Source organism: Nothobranchius furzeri, chromosome 15 (assembly GCF_043380555.1).
Source record: "Nothobranchius furzeri strain GRZ-AD chromosome 15, NfurGRZ-RIMD1, whole genome shotgun sequence".
NCBI classification, from domain to species: domain Eukaryota; kingdom Metazoa; phylum Chordata; class Actinopteri; order Cyprinodontiformes; family Nothobranchiidae; genus Nothobranchius; species Nothobranchius furzeri.
Genome location: NC_091755.1, coordinates 30256343 through 30279207, shown reverse-complemented (window position 1 = coordinate 30279207; position 22865 = coordinate 30256343). Strand labels below are relative to the sequence as shown.

General features: G+C 40.3%; 1 protein-coding gene across 1 annotated transcript; it reads left to right on the top strand.

Annotated features, from left to right (window-relative positions):
* Nucleotides 1-2307: 2307 nt before the first annotated feature.
* Nucleotides 2308-18970, top strand: edn3b (endothelin 3b). The gene is made up of 4 exons (XM_015967607.3): nt 2308-2699; nt 2791-2992; nt 8924-9079; nt 10558-18970. Exons 1-4 carry the CDS (start codon nt 2639-2641, stop codon nt 10610-10612), a joined length of 474 nt encoding a protein of 157 aa, XP_015823093.1. The 5' UTR covers nt 2308-2638; the 3' UTR covers nt 10613-18970.
* Nucleotides 18971-22865: the final 3895 nt, after the last annotated feature.

Sequence of the window (22865 nt, the reverse complement as noted above, 5' to 3'; positions counted from 1 at the left end):
CAGCACTAACACCTGACTCAGGAGACAATTCCTGTCCTTACTGGGTAGCTTCAGAGCTCTGCAGGTCATAACTGTGATAGAATATTACCCTCTTAAGGTTACACTAGTAAACACTAGCCAATATAAGATTTAAAGGTGTGGTTCACTGAGACAAAAACATTTTTTAATGGTTATTTCTGATTATAATCGGTCACTCTGAATTTTTCATGCAGGCTGAACATGAAAATAGTCTCCTACACCTATCTCCTGCTTTAGCTTCTTATAGAAAAAAGACTGTGAAACCTGACAGATCTACGTCACGCTGTCACATAACATTCATGTACTCACCAATCTTGACTTGCGACGGGGAAGGCTGTTGTTGATTAAAGTCCAGCAAACAGCACACAACGCTCTGACTTTTAAAAGCTAACTGTTAGCATTAGCAACACCATCTCACAGAAAAAGGCCTCCAGGCTTGTGTTTTTTGCAAGATAAAACATCCATGTCACAAGTCAATGGTAGAGCTGTTGTCCAATCCAAGGAGAGATGTCTAAATAACAGGAAAAAAGACTCCAAATCCAGCAGACTTTTTGGGCTTTTCTTGCCCTGAATAGAGCTTGAAAGGCGTACATTTCTACAACAGACCACTGTGAATGCATTGATTAAACAAGTTTCCCACACTTTTAATAAAAATGTATCAAATTGCTATGGGCTCGACACACGAGAGGCGGCATCACATCTCCTCCATTCATTTTCAATCAAGACAAAGCAATGATCGCGGGCCTTTCTCCTGCAAAGTGACATGCTAAAAATCTGCATGCGAAAAAATACACAGATTCTTTCCCCTATCTAATATTTCTAACATCACAACTACTATTTATTAAAGGTGCAGTATGTAAGAATATAGTGAGCATTTTATTGTGATAAAATCCCAAAAGAGTCTAATGTTTCAGTCATTTTGGAAGGAAGGTCATACTGAAACATGTTTCATATCCAGGCGGCTGCTGGGGTTGTCAGTTTCTCTCCTTTCAAAACAAAGGAAGGAGAGATGTAACTACTGTTTACCATAAGTGAGAGTGGGGTTGCCGTGTGTCCTGTGAGCTAATACTGCAGCGTACTGACAATTATAATTTGACGACAGCCGGCAAAAAGGTTCAGAGATGTTTAAAAGTGATTACAGTAATCATATTTTACCACAGGATGTCATTTTTACTTCTTCTCTACATAATGCACCTTTAAAATAGACTTAAGACCAGGTAACGGATGTCATTTTTACTTCTTCTCTACATAATGCACCTTTAAAATAGACTTAAGACCAGGTAACCTTTTATTGAGTTTGTGGAATACAAATACATGTAAATTTGTATGTAAGTAAATTACATTAAGTCTAGTTCCAGTGTATACTGATGTGGCTTTAAAGATGCATTTTTGGAGTTAACTTTATTAAAAAATAAATAGTAAATTTCAGCTATTGTGCAAGAATAAACATATGCAATTTATCTGAAGTCAGAATCTATTCATTTTACATGGATGTAATACCACAGTAGCTTCCATTTTGAAAGAATACAGACCCAAAATCAACCCTTTCCAGCAAATTAAATGTGACTATTGGTTCAAAGAATATGTGCCAGTTTTCTGTCAGCTAAACAATCTAAACTGAGTTTTTTCTGTAAACAATGCCCGGAGAGCCTCATCCGAGACTAAACAGACCCCCTACACACACACACACACACGCACGCACGCACGCACGCACGCACGCACACACACACACACACACACACACACACACACACACACACCAGAAACATGAACTGAAAACTCAATTACTTCAAACCAAGTCTGATATGTAACAAGAGAACTTCAGACTTCTGCACATGCCAACATATATTTAGCCTTAAACCATTTTTATTGCTCACAATTTAGTGAAATTCTCAGAAATGAAACATTGGATGTACGTCTACCTTTCAGTGTTGACTCAGTTCAATCCTGCTGCGGCTGACTGACCTTATCAAACACACCAATAACTGTCTGTTTAGCAAACAATAAGTTAATGTTTGGTGTACTTAAGAGTAATCCCAAATATATTATATGCATGTTACACTTTGAACATTATACGGCTGCACCTCTTTTGCACAGACTTGACTGCAGACTTGGTCTTTATTTGCTAACCCCTTTTGCCACACCTTAGGGTAATTACATGAACTCATAACGTGCACAGTTAATATATTAAGATGAAAACTATTTGGTGCTGAGTGTGAGGCATTCTCTTGCTTCACATGCTCTGCAGCCTGCTGCATGGAACACAGAACTGTTAGGGGAGGTGTGGGGCGTGTACCTATATTCCTCTCTAAACCCTCACAGGCCACCTTTGGTAGGAGCTTTCAGATGGAGCAGTGACACCAAGGAGCTTTTATCTATTCTCCGCGAAGATTGAAATTTGTATTGGATAAAAAAATACAAGACAAAGATTAATTTGACCCCAACTCACGGATTTCAGGTATAGGATTTTTGACATTTAAGACAAAGAGCTGCTTTTCTTGTATTATTATTATTGTTGTTGAGTGCGGACCATGTGAGCTCTTCAAGGACTTACTGAAATAAATGGATGTTCATCCTCATTTAATAATGGTTCATTTTGGGAATATTTGACAAGACAAAGATGAAATCCTTCCTGGCAAGAAGCACACTTCTCCTAATGCTGACTCTGACTGTCTTACAAGGTGAGTATGTGTGGTTCAAACATGCTTTATTGGTTATTTATTGCTTATATTGATTAAGTAGCCTATTGTGACTTTTTTGTTCTTAATAAAGGCGCTTTGATATCTGATGTGAAATCCAAGAGCAACCCCAGAAGTCTCCCAGACTCCGGGGCGTTTGGCTCCAGGGAATCTGCGGGTTCGCACCTGCCTGAGAGCGCAAAGTCCCGGCAGAAGCGATGCACCTGTTATTCCTACACGGATAAGGAGTGCGTCTACTACTGCCACTTGGACATCATCTGGATTAACACCCCTGAGTAAGCCATGCTTTCCTAAACAGTAACAAAACAAACAAAAGATCAGTCAGCCTAGTTTTAATGCGCGCACATCTCCGCCAAAGGTCAGCTGGGACAAATGAAGCAATGGTTTCGCTGATTGGCCCGTGGCGTGTTTGTAACAGAAGAGGAGCCTTCTCTCTTTGCAAGCTGCGCCTGGTGTTGTGCCGAAAAAGAAAGCACCGGTGCAGCCAAAGGCGCCAGACGCAATATTAGTTCAAGTGATGGCAAGCCCGAAATGAGCAACACACCGCGGTTTGAAACCAGAGAGGAGAAAACAAGCAGTTTTCTATCTGCTCCAAGGACGCAGCGCAAGTCTTTGAGTTATCGTTTGTTTGCAGGTTTTCATCTGGATCCGCACAGTTTGGTGACATAAACCAGAAAAAAAGACCAATTAGGATAAACCCGAGAAAAAGATGGATGAAGCAACAAAGGAGTTGTAATTATGTTATCTTATTTTAACACTTCAAATAGATTTTTTTATGAAGGGAGTTTCCTGGTACGAGTTCAAGATGAAAGCCATAATATCCATTCCAGATAGCTTTTTGAACAACTTCTGTTTGGAGAAATAGCTCTCACGTTCTTCAGGACCATTGAGCAGCTGCATGGTTCACGCAAACATTTTTAATAAACCTTCACATCAGTTTTGCATCACAGATTACGTACATGAAATTCTCTAGTTAATTATAAGCCTCACCATCAGCAGCAGAATGAAGTACGTTCTGTCCTCCAAGAGGCACGTTTCATCACATTTCTACCAAAGGGACCAAATTTACAATCATTTAGACAGTTAATTGTGTATCTCAACTTCAGAGCACTTCACAGGCAATGTCATACGCCACCAAAGTGCTGCATAGATATTAAAAAAGTGAATAAAAATGAAATAAAAGCAAATGTACCACAGCCCACGTCAAACAAAATGACAAATATTAAGTTATGTATGCATGCTGCCATGAAATTTAGGATATTGAAGTTTTGACAAGTTTTTACAATTCAAAATGTGTTCAAAATATATTTTAAAGGTGTAGAACTCTGAAAAAACAATTTTAATGATTATTTCTGATTATATTCGGTCACTCACTTGTTCATGCAGGCTGAATATGAAAATAATTATCCTATACCTATCTCCATTAGCTTCTGATAGAAAATAGACGGTGAAACTCTAGGATTTGAAAAGCCTGACAGATCTACGTCACACTGTCACTTAGTAGTGGAAGCTAATCATTAGCAATAGCCACTTCACCACACAGCAGAAGCTCCTCCAGGCTTGTGTTATTTGAGTAGATAAAACATTGCCATTGCAAGTCAGTGGTAGAGTTGCTGTTATCCAATCCAAGGTGAGATGTTCATCAGGAAATAGGACACCAGAACCCACCATCTGAAGCTTATCTGTGATGTGGGTAACTTCTAGTTCCTGGAAATTATGCACTGATATATTTTTTCCCGCCAAGTACGACTTGCAAGGCATTAATTACTACTAGAGGCCACTGCAAATGTATTGAATGAGCGTTCAACACCTTTAACCTAAATCAAATCTATTTCACCACAGCATGTGCCAACCTTTACGATTATAAACCTTTATATGGTTACATTACATGTTACTTTGGCAGAAATACATATTTTTTTAATTGCAAGAATCCCAAGAAGTTTCAGCTTTTGCACTTTTTGATAACTGTACAAGTAAAAATCATACAAACAATCATGTAAACATGCATATCTAGATAGTGCTAATGGGTGTAACATAATGTCACACAAATATTTGGTGACCACTGAGATAATGATAACATTTAAAATGTGTATTGTTTCTTAGGCTTTGTGGTCTGCATGTTTTAGAGGATTCCCAGTTAATACCTAATTTAAATGAATTAAAAAGCTTACGCTGAACTGGAAAACTAGCTGAGAAAGAAAAACTTTGAATTAGGTGGGTTCAAGCTGAAAGCACGACATCTAACACATGCAGAATGAGGAAACAACTGACCAGAGTCAAGGTCTGGTACAAGACATCTGTAAAACTGTTCAACATTGCGCTTTCTCATTAATTAAAAACTTCATATCTAGATACACAATATTTTCTGCAGGTAAAATATTTTCAAACAACAAGCCGAGGTATTTATTGCCAGACTTTACATTGTTTACTGATGTCATGGTGACTTGTTGCATGTCTCAATGAGGAAAATCCTAACTACTTTAAAACGTCTGACCAACAGAGCAGCCTGTTTTGACATGAAGAAATAAAATCAAGATCTCAAACAGCTGACAACAGCTGTGCAATCCTATAACTCCTTGACACGTGGCGTCATGCGCCCATGCCCCCCAGCTTCTGGCTGGAGGGCAGGAAGCCGGCACCTCCTCGTTGTGTTTATCTGTCAGTTGAGCTAAAATAATCTGTCAGCACGGTTAACATACATAGCACTGTAAACTGCACAATTAGATGAAAGAAGGACGGTAAACGGAAAATTTTACAGGTTTCCAGCTGATGAAATATGCCAAAGGTAATGGTTAACAGCCAGCAGATTCTAGTGAATAAACCACCCACATCGTGGCAAAGTCGCATGACAGACTAAAAGTAATAAATCTGCTACACATGTCCAGATATGAACAAGTTATAGCCATCTAATCACTTATGTGCTATTTAAATATAATTATGCGTGGCTGCGGGTCACGATAGCCCGTGGAGAACCGACCGACCGTGCAGAGGCAGCAGTGAGGAGAACTGTGCTACAGATCAGTTCTGAGAAAAAAAGCGTGTGTGAAACTGACAATGCCGGTGTGGTGTGTAGTTCTGCGTGTGACCCGCGGTAATTGTCTTGTTATAATATTTGCACAAAATGTGTCATATAATTGGAGCGAGTAGCATCTAATGTTGTAAATTCATGCTTCTGTTTACGGTGCTCGTCAGCCTAAACGGGGCATCCGTTAATCTCAAAAGACTAACTGTGTCACGGCAATCCTTGAGCAGTCACCCACAAAACATAAAAGAAATCTGGCTACTCCAATGATGCTTCAGTTGTGTGAAGTCCAAACGGCCAGTTCTGAGGAGGGCTGCCATCTCACAGCTTGCTAGACATTTTAAACGTATATAGAATGTTTGTACTAAACACCGTTGGCTTTGAGATGTTTCTTTTTTGATTATTTGCAGAAAGATGTGTTACATAAGCTAAAGTAGTAAAATCTACATCCATAGGTTTTATTTTGTTAAATTAAATCGCAGAGATACAGTTCTGGAAAATGGCTGGAGACAGTGTTCTTGTCCCCCAGCATTGTGCGGATGCACGAGATTACCCAGATGTAAACAATAACATTCTTTTTTTTAATTTTTTTATTGTTCCCGTGTCCTGTCTGGCTGTGAAGTAAACATAATTGATGTCTGCATGGTGGCGCAGTTGTTAGCACTGTTGCCTCGCAACACAAAGGTTGCAGGTTTTAAACTTCTGCTGCTGCCTTTCTGCGTGGAGGTGCGTGTTCTCCCCATGCATGCGTGGGTTTCCTCCGGGTACTCCGGTTTCCCCCACAGATCACAACATGCCCTATAGGTTATAAATTGTAAGTCGCTTTGGATAAAAGTGTCTGCCAAATAAATAAACATAAACATAAACATGTCTGAATGCTGGTGACATGCCTTACAGATTTACACGATAGTAAATCACAGTGCATTTAGTGCCAACCACAGCCTTAAGACATGTGTTGAAAATGCCCAATAAACATTAACAATCAATGGGTCCATCAAAAACAGGAACACCGATGAGTTATCAGTATAATTATAAAATGATATTTACCATTGTTTTGCCCAGTTTTATTGCAGTATTGCGGTGCAAGTGAATACATTATACATGTTTTTGCTGTTTACACTACCCACAATTTTATGAAGAAGATGAAGATAAAGATTTATGGCTGGTGATAAAACAACAGCAAGGTGAAGGTGTTTTTATTAATGGGGTTGTCATTTTTAACCACATGACAGACACAAGTGTTTCTTTGAAAGAATCAAACGACTGTAATAGCCAGGGGTGTTTCACATACATTTGAAATACATTAACTTTGCAGATGATGAGGCAGGCGGTATGCTTTAGTAGCTGTAATGACATAGTAAAGCTGGTGTTATCGCAGAGTTTCAGCCTCCATGTGTGCAGGGAGACACACCGCAGATTAGTAACAAAGCATTAAAATATTACTTCCAACACCCTTTTGTCAAGACTGACACCCAAACCACATTTTCAACAAGATGACAGAAAAGCATTCGTTTTTTCTGTCTTCTTGTGCCAGGATTGCTGTAGGCTTCTCCAGATAAACAGCTATTTCTATTACTGCATAGCATGTTGGGACAAACGGACATGTTTGAAATACCAAATGAGGGGAAGACACAAGCCATGAACTTCATATAAAGGTGAAAACTTATTTTATTTTAACATTTTGAGGACTTTTGGAGAAGAATCGTAATGCAACTTAAAAATAGAAAAAAATGCTTCTCCCGAGCTAAAATTAAAGAAAAAAGTGTGAGAAAAAAATCATTATCTCCCACTTCTACTGAAAACATCATTATTTCTAATCTCTGAGAGAAGCTGCTCTTTTATTTGTCATCACAAGACTGGCTACTGATCATTTCTGAGTGTTTATGTGTACACATGCAGTGCAACGTTCCCCAAGAGCCAAAGATAAAAAAAGATAAAGACCTAATGTTTCTTTTAAGCCGTTCTCTTATGGTTTTGGAGTTGATCTCTTTGTATATTTCCAGATCCCTTTGTGATAAATTAAGGCACAACACGGACTCAGACTGAACAGGTTGAAATTTAAAAGGTATTTCACCCTGAGGATAATCAAGTATATGTTGCAAACAGGCAGACTTCAGCAGGAGGCGGGTAGGAAAAGAGGAAGCAACAGGCACGGATGTTAGCAGCACTGCGGGTATTCAATCAGAAACAGGCAGCAGGCGATCTGACAAATTCTGACAAGTCCACAAGAGAAAAACTCTTCATCTCTCAACTGATCTTTAATTCCAAAAGACAAATGTAGCTTACTAACCCTCCCAGGCAGATCCTCCTGCAGGAACGCTCACTGGGAGATGAGGTTATCTCCTCTTTGACCTTTTTGACCCTAAAGGCTGCAAACTCCTTTTTCTACCAAACAATTCACAGATGGTTGAAAACAGATGAGACAAAAGAGAGATAAATGGCAGCTTGACAGCATGAGAATTGGTATCCAGATGGTAGAATTGGCACAGTCAGACAATATAATCACAGACTTACTGACTTATTGTAGTAAAGACGATTTATAGACGTTACATTTCTATCAGGATTATTCAGCTTCACAAAGCCCTAGGGTCTATTTGCCTTTGTGCTTGCACATTGGTTTCCAATGGTCACTTTTAAATAAAAATGTTATTTAAAAATGGTTGTAAAAGCTCTCATTGTGTCAGTTTAGATTTATATTCTCACTCACCCAATCACTTCTATGAAGAGATGCACAGATTCTGGTCTTTGACAGCCAATACCCATTTCAGTTATCCTGCTGACGCTGAAATCTCGCAAAGAGTTATAGTTCTCAGTATCTACAGTAATAAATAGAAATGTATGATATGAACAAAAAAAACCATGTATTTTTGGACGATATGGGACAAATGCAGCAAAAGTGAATTTGTAGTCATTTTTCTATTGCTGCAAGGCAACAGGGCTTTTGTGAACCAAAATATAAAAAAAGAGAAAAAGGTTTAGATTGGATTGAATATTCCAATCAACAGCTATTATTTTAATGTATTCAGTCTTTTTATATTGTAATGCAACTAAAACATCTTTTTGCAAACAACTGGAAGTCATAAATGCTGTGCTCAGGAAGGAGCATCTATCAGACCAGCTAGATGCTTCAGTCCCATCAAGCCTTTACTGGTATCACTGAGACTGTTTGTACCTCATCCCTTAGGCACACTGTGCCGTACGGTATGTCCAGCTACAGAGGACAACAGAGGAGGAGACGTGCTGCTGGACGAGCTTCTGAAGGGGACTGGCTTAAAGCACGACGCTGCGTTTGTGTTGTGGCTGATGCAGACCCAGAGTGTCAGGATTTCTGCCTGCAAAGGTAAAACTGTGCTAAAATACTGGCTTATATTGTGTTATTTAATATGTTGGGCTACATGTTTTATTTAGCCGATTAACCTAATTGAATAAGTCTTGTGAAAATAGCTGCTAATCAGAATTCTAATAATTTAATGCATTAAATAAAGTTGAAGGAGGTAAAAAGGCACAAAGCAATATCTGCCTATCATACGTCTTGTCTTTTAATAGTTTTAGAACATTTGTATGTACTAAAGCTTTTTCATGAATCAGTGTCATGCTTACCACATCGAGTGTGAAGAAAGCCAGAGGGCAAAACCTCAACTGGCAGCCAATTAACTGGATAAAACCTCCTGAAACTTCTCACCTTACAACAACAATAAAGCCCCAGGTTTGAAACTGGGCCAGCGCCTCCCTGTGGGAGTTTGTATGCATGTGTGGGTTTTCTCAAACATGCACAAAAAAGCAATTGCAGTAGATTATTAGATAAACTACGGCATCAAATCTCCTCATCAGTGCAATCTCGCATCCTCAGAAAGCCCATGAAAGCAGCATAATTAAAGGGATGAGTCAATGAGCCAAGTGCTCTGTTAGGAACAGCTAGAACAGTAAGATTGTTCATATAAGGTGGAGCTTTATAATCAAGCAAATGTTTCATTTCTATTTTTGGCATTAGTGGAAAGCCAGAGTGCTGATGAGCGCCCATGAATCCAGAAACGTGCTGGGTGTGAGTGAATGGGCACCAGCTCCCCACGATTCTGAACAGGATTATACGAGAACAAGAAGAAAACAAATATTTGGACATTTTTCTAAAACAGATCATTTTTCTTTGTGGCGTAAACATGAAAATAAATGAATCAATAATTAAAACTTGGAATCTTATGAGCTAGAACATCTCCGTAGTCTTTATCTGTGTGTATGTATCTTATTTAAAATGATGAATGCGGGTTTGCAGGATTCAGTGGATAATAACTATCCATGATAGAAATGTTTATGGCGGAGCTACTTTAAAACACGCCCCATTTTATAGATATTACCTACTGGAAACAGAAGATATGAATTAAAATTTAGACCTGAACAGAATCCAGGAAAGAGTACGCCCTTAGCTCAGAATGTACTGATTACATCAATAAAGTCATATAAAATACTGAAAACATGACAGAATCGCTCATCTACTGGCCCGGATTCACATGTTGGCTCTGGGTTTGGAAAAAGTCTGCTCAGGAAAAAAAAAAAAGTTCATCTTTTGTTTTGCCTTTTGACTTTGTTAACAACCTTATCGTTTCTGCTTTGGGGGATTGTTTCTGCCAAACAAACTGGGATGAGCATGGCTTCTTATCCTGTTTCATCCAATTGCCTCCCATTTGTTATGGATGCTGGACTGATTGGGTCCATTCCTTTTTAAATGGATTGTGTTTCACAGAACTGCATATATGTTATTTTCTAAGTCACATGCATGTTACTTCAATAATACCAACCGTATGTTGAATGTTGTCTTTAAAGCCATCGTCAGACTCTTCCTACCACGAGTCTCCACAGAATCCCCGGCCATGGATGACAGCCAGCGTCTCTCCATCTTCTGCATCTCATCTCGGCTGAACAGCCTTTTCCCTCACCTTTAGCGTTGTCCCCCCCACACTCTCAGTTTGGCATCTTGCCTCCCAGGTACATGCAGTCAAAGGAAGAACTTTTAAGTTGCACACTGCCAACATTCCTCAGCATCAAAACTCTTGGAGCAAGTTCCATCAGACCAAGGGGTTTCACAAACACGTCAGCATATTTGATGCAGATCCCCGGAGGTTATTTCTCTTTTTGTTCCCTTCTGAGAGAACCGCAGGGATTACTTTCGCCATATTATAAATGCAACAGCCAATGACCTATCTTATGTCAAGCTTAATCAAATGGACACTTTGGTTTAAGTCCAAGTGATATGAACTTCACTGGACTAATTCTTTAAAAACACAGAGTCTATGAAAACTAATTCATCGTGATCCAAGTTGCGTCCTTGTGTAAGACTCAGTTCCACAACAGTGTAGGAACACCGAGAGCCACTGAAACAGGAAAAGGTGACAATGATTATAGTGATTTGCTATCTTAGAGTCAAATTGACTGAAATCTGCTAAGAAAACTAGAGGGCAAGACTTATGCTACACATGTTATAGAACTAATGTTTTTGTGCTCTATTTGCAGCTTTTAATGGTGACTGGCTGTTCTTTACTTTCTTTTCTGACTTAAGAATGATCCAACACTGATTGTGTACCCTGTGTGAACTATCTCAAGCTGTGTAGGATTACAAACCTCTCGCAACTCATACTGGATAACGATATTCTCTTCCTATAATTGTCAATAAGCTGAGGATCGTTTCTGTAGTTTAAAGTTCAATTCAATTCAATTTGTTTATTTATATAGCGGCCGCCAACTCACGACAATAGTCGTCTTAAAGCACTTCACATGGTAAAAATTCCAATACAGATCAGTCCATTAAGTCAATCAGTAAAAAGTTTCCTATATAAGGAACCCAGCAGATTGCATCAAGTCACTGACTGGTGTCACTGACTTTACAACAATCCTCATACTAAACAAGCATGCAGTGACAGTGGAGAGGAAAACTCCCTTTTAACAGGAAGAAACCTCCAGAGGATCCTGGCTCAGTATAAGCAGCCATCCGCCACGACTCACTGGGGATTGAGAAGACAGGGCAGGCACACGCACACGCGCGCGCGCACACACACACACACACACACACACACACACACACACACACACACACACACACACAAACACACACACACACACACACACACACACACACACACACACACACACACACACACACACACACACACACACACACACACACACACACATCAACACCCACACCAACACCTACCCACCCACACACACAACATACTGTATATGCCAAGTAGTGTTTCTGTGATTGCATTGTGATTTCTTAGTAAATATTCTATTTAGTAAGAGATAAACTTTATTGTATTTATCCGAGTGAATCTATAATTAATTGAACAGGTAAACTAGTAGTAACACAATCTATGTCAAAGAAAGTAAAAAGTATTGCCAGGCGAGGGAGAATGTTTAAGTGGTTAGAAGCAGTGTATAAGCCATTGGCCCCCTCCATGAGGCCACCACAGCTCAGTAGAACACCATTGTAGCTTATTCTGGGGAGAAAAAGACAAAGTAAAAATAAAGTTAACAGCTGAAATAGCAGGAAATAATGCAGTGAAAGAGCAAATTGTGGATGAAAGTAGTCGAGTGTGGAAAGTGGTCAGTATGTCCTCCAGCAGTCTAAACCTATAGCAGCATAACTACAGAGGTAACTCTGGATAACCTAGCCTTTTAATTGGAGACATGTTGGAAGCAGGGCAAGGGAGAGCCATCTTTACAAACTGTATTCTCCACCTCCCTCTACTCCCCCCACCTGTCCAGATCTGGGCTAACATCAGCATGGGCTAACATGTGCTTGTTTCAGAAACTAGCAGAATGCCACATCAGAGTTCAACTTAAAACGGCAGTATTTGGATTCTTATTTCCTGATATTTAGCCATCTTGCCTCTTATTGGCTAACACCAATGCATACCACTGACTGTTTGCTCTTCACTGTGGATGTTTTATCTCCACAAATAACACAAGCCTGCTAGTGCCTAATGTTAATGTTCAGCTTATACTAGCCGAGTTTGCTCTGCTCTCTCCTGGAAGTCAAGACGGGTGAGTTCATGAATGTTAAGTGACAGTGTGGCGTAGATCTGCCATGTTTTTCTAATCCTAAAGTGTCACTATCTATTTTCTATCAGAAGCTAATGCAGGAGATAGGTGTAGGAGACCATTTTCATGTTCAGCCTGCATGAAAAACTCAGATTGGCCTATTTTAATCACAAATAATATTAAAATTAAAGCTGCAAGCAGTGTCGTTCGGCCCTCGAAGCTCCGCGCCGCTCCGGCCTGGCCGGCAGCCTGGGGCACCCAGGCGCGTCCGCGGAACAGAAATGTCGACCACCCCGACACCAGAAACCACGAACGGTCTCCTCATCCGCACCTCACCCTGACTCAGCATGTCCTCTGAGCCCACCATTAAATTACACATGTCACCACTAGGTGATACTCTATCTTTACCACACTGGTGGTATGATGACACAGACCAGGTTTAATGCTATTCTGCCCACGTTTTTCAAAGTTATTGAAGGTTAAGGTTATCTAGGGGACGCTGTGACCAATTACATAAAAATCCCAATGAGGTCCTCTTAGGGAGTCAAAGATGGCTTTGTGGTAGTTTGGCATCAATCAAACTTTGCTTGTGCTTTCTAGAGCCAGAGAGCTGAAAAGGGAAGGAGCTAAAGGGATTTGAACCAACAACCACATCAATGTGTTTGGTGCAGTCACGTGATGACACAAGCCAAGTAAAATGCCATTCTGACCTTGTCTTTAGAAGTTAATAAAGTTTGAATCTATCTCGGGGGTGCTGTGACCTTTTACAACTAAGTTCCATGGAGGTCATCTTTGGTCATCAAAGATGGTTTTCTGGTAATTTGGCATCAATCAAACATTGCATGGGTCATCTACAGCCAAAAGGCTGTAATTGGGCGGAGTTAAAGTGATTTGAATGAGTGAGCACATACATGTGTTGGTTGCAGTTGTGTGATGACCCCCACCATGTTTGATATAGTTTGGAGCTTTTTTGTAGAAGTTACAAAGGTTTTATTGTATCTAGGGGCGCTGTCCCAAATTTAGGAAAATATCCCATGGAGCAGCTTGTAGGTTGACAACAATCATTTGCGTGTAGTTTGGTGTGAATTGAATTATGCATGTGTTATTCAGGGCCTAATATCTGTCAGGGGGCGGAACTAAAGCAATATCAACCAATGACCACAGGATTGTTTTGGGTGCCATTATGTGATGACGCATAGCAAGTTTGATGCAGTTGCGACCTCGTCTGTAGGAGTTATTACAGATTTAAAGGAATTTAGGGGGCGCTGTGGTGATATTATGCAACGTTCACCAACTGTTTGTGCCTCATTGGCTAAAGGGCATGATTGTTGATCGCCAAGTTCAGTCTTGTGAAGATCGGAGGCTGTTTGTGGAAGTTACAGTCAAACGTAAGGTCACTGCGTCATGCCAGAATTCGCCATGGCATTAAAGCCCCTCAGTTTCTGGAAAGCTATCAGAACTGAATGGTCATTACAGCATCATGAAGACAGTGCATGACCTTAGTGTCATGTTGACTAAATTAGAGGGGACAAATATGGGCCTTTCACCATAAAACAATAGACTTCCTGTTGTCAGGAGGTGGGGCTTAGGTGATGTCAGCTGTCCACATTGTCATTGTCTTGAGATGTGGTCAGTGATCACACAGACAAAGTTTGATATAGATCTGATCATGCATATGGGAATTATTACATCAATGAATGGCGAAAGGTCAAATTTTGAGGCTTAGCCACGCCCACACCTTTCAACTTTAGAAAAATCCAACAGTTGAATTTTTTCCCCTATGTCTTAAGAGTATATAGTAAAAGTTTGAAGGCGATCGGTAAAAAGGACAACGGGGCATCATTCTCAAAACAATGTGTGCGAAAACCACTAAATCGAGTACCTGGACCAAAATGGCTGACCTCCTGTGCGACGTTGTGCTTTCCTCCAAAAGACTTTTTTGTTGGTCCTGAAACACTACATTAGTGTACCAGATTTTGTAATCCTCAGTCAAAGCTTGGCTTGGGGCTGACAGTTTATATGGTCCTAGGGGGCGCTATTTAAGAAAATAGACCACGCCCAACAGATTTTCACATCAGCTATTTGGGCAGCGGGACTAGGATCACTCACCAGAAGTTTTGTGGCGATATCTTTAGAAATGACGAAATGGGAGGCAAACGTATTTGCATGGTGTGATCGTGAATTTCGCCATGCTCCCAAAGCCCCACCTTTTTTCGAAACCTGCCAGTACTGGACACCAAGTGACCTCAACTTATCTACTGCTATTTGCCAGAGATTGCTGGTGATTGGGTGAAAGGAGTCCAATAGGGAGCTGTGAAAAAAAGAGTGGCGTGGCGACAGGTCAAAGTTTGAGGCTTAGCCACGCCCATACCTTTCAACTTTTGAAAAATCAGATGGTTGAATTTGTCCCCTATATCTTAAGAGTATGTAGCAGAAGTTTGAAGGTGATCGGTGAAAAGGGCGACGGGGCATCATTCTCCAAACAACGTGTGCGAAAACCACTAAATCGAGCACTTGGACCAAAATGGCCGACCTCCTGTGCGACTTTACGCTTGGCTGCAAGAGACTTTTTTGTAGGTCCTGAGACACTACATTAGTGTACCAAATTTCATAATCCTCAGTCAAAGCATGACTTGGGGCTGACAGTTTTGGTCCTAGGGGGCACTATTTAAGATAATAGGCCACGCCCACTGGATTTTCACATCGGATTTTTTTGGGGGGCAGACTAGGATCATTCACCAGAAGATTTGTGGCGACATCTTTAGAAATGACGAAATGGGAGGCAAACGTATGGCTACGGCAGTGCACCTGGCTTCGCCATCCCGCAACAGCCCCGCCCTCTTTTGAAAACTCCCATTAAGTGATGCCAAGCAACCCCCACTTGTCTTGAGTTACCTGCTAAAAATTTGTGGTGATTGAGTGAAATGGGGTGATTTGAGACCTATCACAGTAAAACTTGATCTTTATGGTCCTGAGGGGGTGGGGCTTGTGTGATGTCATCATCCAACCATTCAGTTTACTTTTTGGGTGGATGTCGAATGACCACAGAAATTTTTGTAACTTTACTCTATTCAAGTATGAAGTTATAGCCATTTATATTTTTTTGGCGAGTAGTCGAAATTCAAGGCCTGGCCACGCCCCCTCAGCATATACGAAAACTCAGTTTTATTTTTTATATTTGATCGCCCATTCTTTCTGAGCAATTTCCCACAACGTTTGAGACGATCGTGCAAAAAGTGATCGAGTAAATCAATCAGAAGCGGACCCTAGAAACGGCCAAAATGGGGTCAAAATTGCAACTTCAAACCAAAATGGCCGACTTCCTGTTTGATGTTGACCATGGTTGCAAGAGGCTTTTCTGTGCGGACTGTTGGATACTACAAGTGTACAAAATTTCATAACTGTACAACAAACTAAGGTTTATGGAGGGGGGTATTTTTCACATTCTGGGGGCGCTGTGGAGCTATTTTTATTGCGATTTTTTTGGGACCTTTAAAATACAAAATTTTGCACCACGCCTGACATGTGTGCAAACATTCCTGAGTTTTCGGGTATGTTAAGGCCTCCAAAAAGCCAGTTTACTTGGCGGAAGAAATGTAAACAGAGCAGATACAATAGGCCTTTGCAGCGCTTTCGCTGCTCGGGCCTAAAAATGTTTTGTCAGTGAACCACAACTTTAAGGAAGTCTTTTTTGCTCTAGTCACGTGTAGCGTTCTCACAGAACTTTAAATTTTTAGCTTCATATTTGTAGGATATTATGAGCATTAAATGAAATATTTACTGGATAATCCTAGCTTCAAGCACATTTGCACATCTGCTGTTATCACACTTGAAAGAGAACCTTGTCGAGACTCTTGAAGGCGGCTGTTCTAAACAAACTTCAGAGCTATTAATTCATGATGAGCACGATCAGGCCTCGAGCCGACACAACCACCTGGCCTACGGTGCATGTTTGAGACCAATACCTTCTAGTAGCTGGGTATGCTTTGCACTCCAGGACAGGGTGGAGTACAAAAACTTCATTTGCTAGATCCAAAAATGACCTGATGGCTCACGTGGATGAATGTTGATAATAGATAATTGGATTGGATAATTGGACAGGAAGTATTACTGGAATATCTTGGGCTTGGGACACAGCACTTTGTCCTGTGCTTATGGTTTCCCCATCCAAAATACATTGGACCAATACGCTGACTGAATATTCTGAAATGGTTTGCAACAACTTAACTAAAGTAAAGCCACAAGTTAAACTGACCAGCTGATGCGAGTCAGATTAAATCCACTATAGCTGTACAAATGGTCTAAACCTGATCTTTATTGAGATTTCCTGCAGTAAAACACTATGAATTGCTTCCATAGTCAAACAATTGGGTTTATTTGCTCATATATACCCACATACCCATAACTAAATATTTTCTGTGTCTTATGACTGGAGGTGAACACAAAAAAGAGTGAACATTCAAGTAATTGTGAGTATGTATTTGTTTATGTTTGCAGCTCATATGAGGGGAATTATATAGGATTGAAGCATTTCAAGAAAAAACAGCACAGGTGGGGCGTAGTCTTTCTGCTGGACCCAGAAGCTTAAACTGTGTTTATTTTGTTTCTTTTCCTGTTTTTATTGGCGCAGAATGGAATTTAGAACATGCTCTTGACATAATATACATGCATGAGCAAAGAGGAGAAAGGAGACGTGCATGTGTGATCCAGCTCAAATGTATTTGTGCCTCTTGGTCAGTCGTATAAAATGTTAGCGTTTGATGCTCCATAAGAAATAGCTTTATTTTCAGAATGTCTGACAATTTTATAAAATGTCTAAAATAATATTTATTAAAGTATTCAGTCTTTATTTAGTCTTTTGTCATCAAAGCAAACCAATGAGTAAACTGATAACTCAACAAATACTTGATAGTATTCGGTTTTGGAATATTTTTCTAACTAATTTGGTTCTATGTTTGATAGGAAATTTCTATTGCTGCCCACGGCTAAGATTTTCTCCAGCTTAAAAACAAAAGATTGATCCAAAGTCTATGAATCATATCTATGAGCCATGCTGATTTATTGGAAGAACATTAGGTGAACACATAAAAACAAACATGTCAATGGATGAATACATAAATAAATAAAAACTGGATTTATTTCACCACTAAAGACTCGCTCAAGCTTGCCCAGCCATCCAGCATTGCCAGGACAAAGAGGAATGCTTTTACTTTTAAGAGACTGTGGTTGGACAGGTGAAGGAGAAGAAAACGTTGTCTCCCTAAATATGAGTCGAAGTAGGAATTTAATATTGTGATTCTTAGGGAAACCATAGAGATGGTTACCCTTTTAAAGTGATGTTCCGATCCAAATGACATCCATAGTCTGTGGTGGAATCCAGTAATCAGGATGATGTTTCAAAATGAAAAACATTTCCCTAAAGTATTTTGAACTCAAAATGCCAAATGGAATTACTAATTTTAGAAGTATTCAATTTGGACTGTGGCACATTCCAAATTCCATTCCAGAACTGGGGCTTACTTTTCAATTTTCAAGAAACTCCTGAAGACCCTGCTCTTCAGAGAGCATCTTCTAAACTAGCACCCTCCCTGCACCCGTCCCCCCTTTCTACTGTCCACTCCTTGTTCCCTCCTCTCCATGATTGATGTCAAGTTGTTGTTGTTATTGTTGTTGTTAGCCTCAAGGGCAACATGCCGATTATCACTTGTAAGTCGCTTTGGACAGAAGCGTCTGCTAAACACATAAACATAAACATAAATGTCAAAGCACCCATTTCATTAAAAAACTAGGGTAACGTTAACACATACAATATTTACCAGTTGTCTATTTTCTCTGTAGAATGTGTACAATAACTATGTATGACATGTAAAATTGTTTTTTATTTTCATATTTATATTTTATAATAATAAACAGAAAGCAGGTTAATATAAAAAGAACAAATTTGTGATTAGTGATGGATAACAGGATATGTCTTGTAATATAAACGAACTGATCACTTCATTTACAGTTATTGTCTCTAACTTGTACAGCCTGTCACATTTTTACTGTTGGTCTTGATCATGAAATACATTTATAACTCTTCGTGCAATTTGTTTCTTGCCATCAGAACCTGTTTTTTTTCTTCTTTTGTGTGGAATATTTCTTTTTGTAAAGACCTACAATGCTGATAACATATTAAAGAACCTCAAAACACTCAGTTCTCTGTTTTATGTTTGAATTCTTAAAAGGTGAGGTACACTGAAAAAACACTTTTTAATGATTATTTCTGATTACTATCAGGCACTGAGTTTTTCATGCAGGCTGAACATGAAAATAGTCTCCTACACCTATCTCCTGCATTAGCTTCTGATAGAAAACAGACGGTGAAACTGTAGGATTAAAACATCTCGACAGATCAACATCACACTGTCAATTAGCATTAATGTACTCATCCGTCTCGACTAGCGACGGGGAAGGCTGTTGTTGTTTTAACGTCCAGGAAACAGCAGACTAGTAGAAGCTAACCATTAGCATTAGCGACTCCACCACACACAAAAGCTCCTCTAGGCTTATTTGTGGAGATAAAACATCCACGTTGCAACTCAGAGGTAGTGTTGTGTTGCTGTTATCCAATCTGATGTGAGATGTCCAAATATCAGGAAATAAGACTCCAAATCCTGCAGTCAGCAGCAGTAGACGTGTTCGTGCTGATGCAAGCAACTCTGGGCTTTTTTGCCTCAAGTATGCCTTGCAAGGCTTTTGTTCCCATCACTGCACATTAAACAAGTTTCCTGAACCTTTAAGTGATGTGAATAAGACGGTGATTAAATAAATATTACATAAAAAAACTGTCAGGAGTCTGTGCAGAAAAATAAACTATCGTTGTTTTTGTCCAGTATCCATTGTTCCCTATAATAGCTTCAGTTTGAACAACGGTAATTTGAATTTCCTTATAAGGAATATTTGAGTCATTGTTGTTCAAAGGAAAAAAACATTTCACGTGGTTCTATGTGGGTAATGTGTTTTTGTCTAAATGAAAACTATTAAGATTTAAATATTTAAAGCAATTTAAAATACTTAAACCCCTTATTAACCCTGCAACCTCCTCCCCTCTCCCTTATAAACATAATGAAAGATCAGTTGGCTCTTTGAAACTTTAATACCATTTAACATCCAGGAATGTTATAATAAGTCCAGCCTAAATAAGCCTACCCTGGAGCCAGGTGTAAACCCTTCAGCGTCAGCAGGGTCCTATTCCCACAGTGCACCATGGGAAAAACTCCCATGCAGACATTCTGACCATTGGGTTGGAGGTTCAGGGCCTTTACGCAAGCTTAAAGGCTGTTGTTTGTACTCTGGGTAGGTAAATGGATAAAACTCTTTGAGCCGGGCAGCAAGTCTTTGCTAGTTACACGAAACTTTTCTGGTCACACACACACACACACACACACACACACACACACACACACACACACACACACACACACACACACACACACACACACACACACACACACACACACACACACACACACAACACCCACACACACACACACACACATTTGTACACTTTTGGATGTTTAACATTAGTTTGTGTTAAATAAGTAGTTCTAAATGATTACAAATGAATAAAAAATGTATACAGTTGATTCTTGGTTTGATTAATTGAAAATAAGTCTAAATTTAATGCATTTAAATTTCTATTAAAATATAAGAACAAGTGTCTTTAGAACATCATCGTAACTGTAAAGATGTTACACTAACAACTTGTTGATAACATTTTATGTCATAACATTTTTATATTTGCAATCTGCTCCGGAGCATTCGAGGTATAAGGTAAAAGTCCCATTAATCATCATCACACACTGTTGAAATTCATCTCCACATTTGACCCATCCCAGTGGGGAGCAGTGAGCTGCAGCTGTGGCTGCGCTTGGGAACTTTTGGTTGGTTTAACCCCCCAACCCAACTCCTAAAAGCTGAGTGTGAAGCAGGTAAACATTGGATCCCAATTTTAAAGTCTTTGGTATGACCCGACCGGGATTTAAATAATAATAAAATAATCATCAAACTCATTTGGCTCTTGTTTAGGACACTCAAAGACGCTTGCGTGCACTCATAATCATACACTGCCAGTGATAGTACGATTATTTATTAGCCACAGCCGTCCTGGAGCGGTCTAACAGAGGCGAGGCTGCCATTTGGCGCCGTCGGCCCCTCTGACCACCACCAACACATAAACCCTGATTTCCCGGTCTAGTGGGATGATCTACCCAAGCCCCCACAATGCGGCTCTAAAACTGAGGCAAACCCGGAAATGAAATAATTTGCAGTTCCACCCTCATCCGCTGGGGGCTGGTGTCAGAAGCGAGCAAATCCTCATTGACTCCCATGTGAAAAATACCAATTTCACAGCAGAAATAAACATGTTTACAGCCTGGTACCAAAACATGTTTTTTGTTTAAATTATCTAGTTTACACTCATGACAACTCTGAGGGGGGTGAATTTTTTTCTCACTCTTCTAAGTGTATTAAAAGCCTAAAATTCTGTATAATAAATGAGCATCCGACCCACGTGACCACCGCCTCAGACCCACGTGACCACAGAGCTAGCTCCGTGGAAAGGCCTCAGTAGAGCCTCGGTCTGGCTTGGAAACTGCTCCGGCATTTTGAGTCGCTGTGTTTGTGTATTATTTTTTGGATATTATTGGTGCAATTGTTGGACAAAATGACTTGCTGTGGCATTAATTGCACTAATAGAGCGTCCAAGGAGTCTCCACTTCATTTTATTCGGTAAGTAAAATTATATTTATGTATTTTAGGTCACTGCCGAGCTGAGCGTAGATTTTAACATGTACTGTTTAACAGTGAAATTTAAATGTAATAGGGTAAAACCCAGTACATTTAACATGATGCAGCACTTTAGAAAATGAGTTGAAATATAACATGTTGGTGGAGCTGGGTTCCGACTATCGGCTTGTGGAGCTCTCGGGAGACCGATGTTTTCCACCTGGTTCTCCCCTCCCCGCAGCCCGGCGCATCTCTGTCTGATCGCGGCTTCTGTTTGCTGTGCGGGCTGCCGGCTGGGTCTCCCCGCAGCCCGGCGCATCTCTTGTCTGATCGCGGCTTCTGTCTGCTGCGCGGGCTGCCGACTTGTGGAGCTCTGGGATGGAAACCTTTCCACCCGGTTCTCCCCAGCGGCAGCTCTGCGCATCTCAGATCGCAGCAGCGCTTGTCTACTGTGCGGCTGCCAGCTTGTGGAGGTCTCCGAGACCTCTGTGGAGGTCTCGGAGACCTCTGTGTTTCACCCGGTTTTACCCAGCGGTCATTCCAGCGTATCTCTGACTCAGAAGCTCTGGTGTTGTGCACAGTTAACTCCGGTTGTAGCTAGGTTGCTACCTCCGTTAGCTTAGCTCCCACCTCCGCGTTAGCTTTGGGTTAGCCAGGGTTAGCTTCAGGTTAGCTTGTAGCTAGTTCGACCGGGTGTCGTCAGTTGATCCCAGCCTTACAGCCACACCCTCAGCTCCACCTCTCTTCCCTTTTTTGGAATTGTCTGGGCTTGACGGAACCTGTGACACGGTCAAAATGGCGGTGATGGCCACCTCCCATTTGGCCTCAAAAACGTGATATTGGAGCCTATGGAAAGGAGATGTCCAGTATATTTTTGTCGATGGATCTACCACTAGATCTACCACTAGGCCACTAAGAAGGTAATCAAGGTAATCAATCAATCATTATCAAGCAACATTTGATGAATTCTTCAGACCCTGCTGCTGTAACCTTCCAAATAGATATTAAATGAATTTCTAATGTGATAGAAATTTAAATAAATGTCATTTGTCATTTTAAAAAAATGTTCAGCAAACATAAACAATCAAGAGAATTTTTTCTTCCGATGTCACAAATCCAATGGCAGCAACAAAGATGGATTAAAGCCACAACAGCTGATCTCTCCTCACAGATACTTAGTAAAAAAACAGAACCTGTGATGATGGGGCAAAATTAGTGGTGAGCTATTAACCCATTAATTTTTAACCCTTGCAAAAAAGGTTCTGTGCAAAGCTGGAGGAAGTGCAAACACCAGTATAGGATTCTGTTAAGATGGTGCAGGA